This window comes from Asparagus officinalis, chromosome 1 (assembly GCF_001876935.1).
Source record: "Asparagus officinalis chromosome 1, Aspof.V1, whole genome shotgun sequence".
Classification (NCBI taxonomy): Eukaryota; Viridiplantae; Streptophyta; class Magnoliopsida; order Asparagales; family Asparagaceae; genus Asparagus; species Asparagus officinalis.
In genome coordinates, this window is record NC_033794.1 from 53,487,509 (window position 1) to 53,493,915 (window position 6,407).

Genomic DNA, 6,407 nt, shown 5'->3' on the forward strand with positions numbered 1-6,407 from the left:
AATGGCGATATGGAATATAGCAAGGCACAAAAGAAATACGCCAAGGCAAACACAAACACACGATATGATCACGGAGTTCGGTCCTTCTGACCTATGTCTCCGCTCCCCACTCCCGATAAGAATCCACTACACAATTGGGTTTTCAACATTCACCCAAAAACGTTTACACCTCACAAATTTGGTTTTCTAGCTCACCGAAAACTTTCACAATACACACTCTTGCAATCACACTCTACACCCTCTAAGTGTTGGTCTCTAGCCCGTGTCCTTCCTCAAGTGCTTGAATTTAAGACCTCTCTCTAAGCTTTACTACCGACGTCACTCCTCTTGGAACGGACCTCATCTCTCAACACACGCTTCTCTCGATGTACAAGTGTATTACAAAGTGTATTACAAAGTGTATCTCACAATGAAAGCTTAAATAAAAATAATTTGTTCTCTATAATAGATGAGAACACAATGTAAGCTCACACTCTAAGTAACACAATCTCACAACCCTAAATATACTATGTATGAAATACTAAAAGATCAATAGGTTGTGTGTGTAAACAAAGAGTAAAATCAAATATAAACTCAATTTAATCTAGCAAAAATAAATATGACAAATTAAGCATAAACAAGCTAGATAATGAGTTTAAGAAAACTTCACTAAAACAAGAGTGGAGGGATGTAGATTGACGCCCAAATAAGAATGGATAATCTCCTCTTCCTCTTGTGAAAATTTTTTCACAAAACAAACTCAAAACAAAACTTAAACAAACTTTTAAACACCTTTTAAACTTGTTTAAAAACTCTCTTTTGATTTGTTTAAAACATTCTCTTAATTACCCTCAGAAATTAGAGGGTATGGGGTATATATAGGATCATAGAACAAGCCACAAAACCAAAAGAAAACCAAGAAAAAAGACAATAAGCGAAAACCTAAAAATCTAGAAAACTAGCCATTGGTCAACTAATAAACAGTATCAGTCGACTGATGAGCTAACCGTTACAGGCAGCTCACAGTTCATCGGTCGACTGAAGATCTCCTCAGTCAACTGATGACCTCATCAGACGACAGATAGTTTATCAGTCGAAAAAACAGAAACTTTTAGCAGTTCCAGGCGAGTTCATCAGTCGACTGATAAAATCCATCGGTCGACTGAAAACAATTTATCAGCCTGAAATGAATAGTAAAACTAATTTTTAAACCTCTTTAAAAAATAGTAAATAAATTCCAAAAAATGTAAAACTTTGAGAAATGTTTATAAACATGGTAATGAACATGTTACAAATAGAATTTTTGGAATTGCACTTCCCAATAGTGAAAACTCATGATTTTTCAAAACTAGTCGAAAACATGAAAACTAAATATACTTGTTTTTGACATTTTGACTTAAACAATATTTTAAAACCTTGTAAAATGATTTTATAGAGTTAATTAAATATATAAATAAAGATTGTTAAGTCCAAAAACAAGAATACACAATTTTCATAAAAATGTATATACTATACAATATTATCTTAAACACATTTATTTTCCAAATACAAAATCGATAAATAGAAAACTAGAATATATGGATATGTATATAACTATTAGTTTCATATTTATAAACTTGAAAATCAAAAACGTGAATGTGTGTGTATATGAGCTTTAAATACCAACACACAAAGTATAAATCTAAACTAATATACCCAAGCTATGAGATCTTCAATAGAGCTCGTCTTGGATGCGGATGAAGCTTGATCTTGTATATGACTTGAATGTGCAATGGCTTCACTCCACTATTTCCGCTAACCTCTATTTGATATGATCGTTATGGCGTAATCCATCCAACCTCCAACACATTGTTTGTCTAGAATAAATAAGAAAACATAAACACTAGACAAACAATATTAGTCATAAATTGTTTGTTAAAACATCATCAAAACAAAAAGACCAACACATTGAAGCTTGAGGCTAGGGCTGATGTCATCATCACCAGAGTAGGGAACTTTGCTACAGGCAATGTATTTTCATGGTTAATAGAGGTTGTTGGCAGATTAGCATTATGGTATCATCTAATATTCTCTACCATAATGTAAGGTATTTGATATACAAGTAGATTATTTGTGATCTCTGACAGGGTCGTACCCTTCGGATGATTTTAGTTAAAATTGGTTATAATTTTGATTTTACAAGTCAGTGCAAGTCTTTACCGCCAGTATGTGCGGAATGTAGACTTCTTTTTCTACTGTGTTCAGAGGTTTGGAATTCTAATGGCTTGCTTGAGAATACCAACATTGTGTTTTTGGGGAAAAGGCGGAAAAAATTTATCTTGAATTCCTTGTGAATTCTAGCAGAAAGCACAGCGGCAGACTGATTCATCACGAGGGAACTGGTAATCGAGGATCAGAGCAACAGACTAGCTCCCAATTTCTACGAAGAAGAAACATTTTAGTTTCACACTACGGCAGTGTTCGGATTGTCTTACGAAGGCCATCAACAGATGAAAGAAACAAGAATATGGAGGACAAGAACCAAAGTGAATTTTCGTCTGATTTAAGCAAAATGGAAAATTCGTATAATGTAAATCAGCAGGTAAGATAACAGAGGGAGGGAAGAAATGATAAACAGCTATCACAACTTGAAATAAATATGACAAATACTTTATATATATAGCATCAACATGAATGCTCAGCTCCAGATGCAATACAATAAATAGAAAATTCATGTACTAAAAGGCTCCTATAATACAAGCGTCTTCATTGGAACTCTGAAGACAAATGAAATCCCCAAAACCCTACAAGGAATGGACCAAACAGCCGAAGCAAACAATACACCGATCAAGAGGACAAAAAGGAAGAAAAATCAGAATGGACAAGCACGTAATATACAGAAGCCTCAGAATCAAAGAATTCGGCGCATCAAAATGAAGATGCTCTGCGTGTTTCACTACTACACCTTTCAAAGTTGCAGGAAGTGAAATAAAGCAGACACATTTGATAAAATATGCTAAGTCTCAAAGCTATATAGGATCTTTTACTGGACGCCCCATCAATCTGCATTGTTGAGGTAGCAAAGAACACATGACTTGGCCATTCATTTTAAGAAGTTCCCCATCAATTCCACACCCCTTCTGATTGTTTCCGGAGGCCTTGAGCTTCACAGATTTCACCTGAATAAAGAAAGGAATATTACTATGCAAGAGAGCAGCTAAGTATTATGCTTACAGTTCAAGTTTACTTATAGAAGTGGTAATAGAGGATAAGAGAGTTAGCTATGATCCAAACTTAGCAAACCAGTAATTGCCCGTAAAAATTTGAATGCATGACACAGATAAGCATGCCGGGAAAATGTTGTCAGAACTGACCAGCCGCTGAACTGTACAATTCAGTTTCTTAGGGTCCAACCGTGTTACTTGAACTGGGTCCAATGGATGGAGACAGTCGAAAGTAAAAACTTAATAACTCTCAATCCTCACTATAACTTCAATGTTTTTGGTGCAATAGAAGACACTTTAACATGAGATTAGAGTAATCCAGGTTCAAGTCTCACCAGACACATTTAAACCAAATTTAGAAAATACCATGGCGTAAGTCTAGGTTTTAGCCCACTAAAAAGGCACCATACCAATAAGGACATGTTAGCACACAAAGCTACAATCCTTCAACCCTTACCATAACTTTAAAGTTTTGGTGCAGTGAAATTTTAATAGAGACACTAGTCAGTTACATAGCTGAGTTGGAATAAGCATAACGGGTGCCTGGCTCACCAGATAGCGCGACATGCGGAAAATGGGTGGCCACGTTTAGCCTACACCAACTCTCATGCTTGTACATCACAATTGTTTGGAGTAAAGCTTACTACAAAATGTTGCTCCTCCTAAACTGGCCAAGGCTGGATTTCCTCTAGCCAACATTTTCTTCTTCTTCTTCTTTTCGGAGCAAAGATCGTAATTTGGCCTTTGAACTTGGGTCCAAATCCTTTCGGTGAGTGATACCTAGATGGAGCCAACAACCATTTTATAAAAAAAGGTTATCGTGCTTGCACAAACCATTTGGTTCACGTGATCTTGGCAGCATGGTCTACTTTGCTCGCAGTCATTCCTTTTCTGGCATTTTCAGAGAACCAAACAACCAGATCAGGTGGTTCCGGTCAAACCTTGGCATCCTTATCTTCCAACCTTTTTTAAATCAGAAATAAATGGGTTTGGATACAGATAAAACACAAATTTGAAATAGCTTCCCAAAAGAATTGAACAAGTTCTCACAACTTGCAATATGTCTCTGCCAATTTTTCCCTAGGTTGGTGAAAGATTCCCAAGGCAACAGTAATTTTAGAGGCTAGCTCACTAGGTTGGTTCAAGATTACTATGGCAACAAGAGATGACCTCCACGCAAAACTTCAAAGATTCGAATAGAAGGCATCAGTAGGCCTACCATAGTCATGCGGGCTTAAATTCATCTCTTCCGAATTCCCTATACCATTATTAAAGAGTCTAGGAAAACGTGATGATAAGTTCTATTGTAAAACCTTTCAAGACAAAACATAAGCTGGGAAAAATTAATTCCCCCAATTGGCACTTCGTTCCAAATTGGAAATTTTATTGGTTACTGCATTTGGCTCATTATTTTATTTCCATATCCGCCCAGGTCAAAATCTCATTCTAAACAACTGTTATTACACTAAACTAGGTCAGACAATTATTTGCATGGACCAGATGGTCTGAGTCGACACTAAAACCAGTCAATCCAGCTGCGAAGTTCCAGTCCCGCTTGAACCGACTAGTAGGGTTACAACGTTGGTCATGACCTAAGCTGCATGGAAACAGGTATGGGTATGGGTGCACGTATGGATAGGGCTACGGGACACTAACACATTTGTAAATGTAGGGTACGGGGACATGGCTATATAAATATCTATATACACATACAAAAACTAATATTGAAATTAATAATTTAGATGAGATCAACATTGTTTTCCATTCACGTGTTATGAGAATTGAAACTACTACAATATTTTTATGTTTCCTTTATTATGTGGATTAAAATTGGAAAATTATTATCTTTGAACTAGACACCTAAACGACCCTTTAGATAATAATTCGAAACCCGACCTACATCCTACGAGCATTAGGAAGTGGATGTGAAGTGTAGAATATGCGTCCAAGAAGTGTATGAGAAATGATTTAATGGGGTTTTATTGGTTGGTGTAATTCTAGGGTACGTGGGATAATTTTTTAGATTTTACTTTATGGTGTTATTCATTAGGACAATGGGATGGGGATTTCACTATAAGGTTTTTTTCATTGGGACAATGAGATTGGGACAATTACCCCCACTTTTCCCAAACTTATCCTACTTCTATACACACTTTTTGTATCAACCTCCAAAAATTACCACATTCTTAACTTTGGGACAATCATGGAGAAAGTGAGATAATTTTGAAGCATTAATTAAGCAAAATCTAACATATGTTAATTGTATTATAATATATAATATATCTTAATTATATTATATTATAAAATTCTACTATAACTTAAGGTAATAAAATATTATATAATATTATCTAATATAATATTATTATACATCATTATTACATATTAGTATTATATTATTATAAAATTACTTTATATTATTTGATATATATCTTATTAGTTAGAATAAAAATATAATTGTAGTATTTTTATAATATAAAATATTGCATCATAATTTAGTGCTTATATATTTAATATAATAATATATTAATTATATTATAATAAAATTTAATATGATAATATATTCTATTATATAAAATATTTTAATTTATATAATAATTTATTATTTTCTATTACACTTGATAGTATATTACAGTTATTATAAATATTATATTTTAATAAGGAGCCATGTCATCAATTATCCCATTTAAATTATAGTAATTATCATAAAATATAGTATTATATTTTAATAATAATATAAAATTATAAATAATATTATATTGTATAAACTAAAGATATTATAACACTTACATTTATATTAAATTAAATATTATATTATTGAAATACTATAATAAATATATTGTTCATCTATTACATCAATTATTATATAATATATCATATTAATATAATATAATATAATATATTAATTAATAACATTAAACATAGTTACGATTAATTAGTAATTATAAAATGACATATTATATTTTAGTATAAAGTAAAATAATGTATTATAATATAATAAAATACTAAAACATATACTAAACTAATTGGATAAATTAATTCAGACTTAACTGATAAATAAATATTATATTTTCTTAAGATGCCACATTATCAATTATCCTACTTATTGTCAAATCAAAGCTTCAAAATGTCTCGTTATCCCAACTTGCCTTGGTTTACCCCACTCAAAATATTCCAAAGGGATAAAATTATTCCATTAGAACAATTATCCCACTTGGCCCAACTTAT

At 32.7% G+C, this 6,407-nt stretch overlaps 1 protein-coding gene across 4 annotated transcripts in view; it reads right to left on the bottom strand.

The window, feature by feature from the left end:
- Window positions 2,607-6,407, bottom strand: part of LOC109824299 (sphingoid long-chain bases kinase 1-like) — a 22,371-nt gene continuing 18,570 nt past the window's right edge. For 3 of the 4 annotated variants that reach the window (XM_020390881.1, XM_020390873.1, XM_020390866.1), the window contains exon 9: window positions 2,607-3,137. In XM_020390881.1, coding sequence (XP_020246470.1) covers window positions 2,988-3,137 — 150 coding nt within the window. In that variant the 3' untranslated portion in view covers window positions 2,607-2,987. The remainder of the gene's footprint in view (window positions 3,138-6,407) is intronic. The other variant, XR_002242604.1, reaches the window with a different exon arrangement.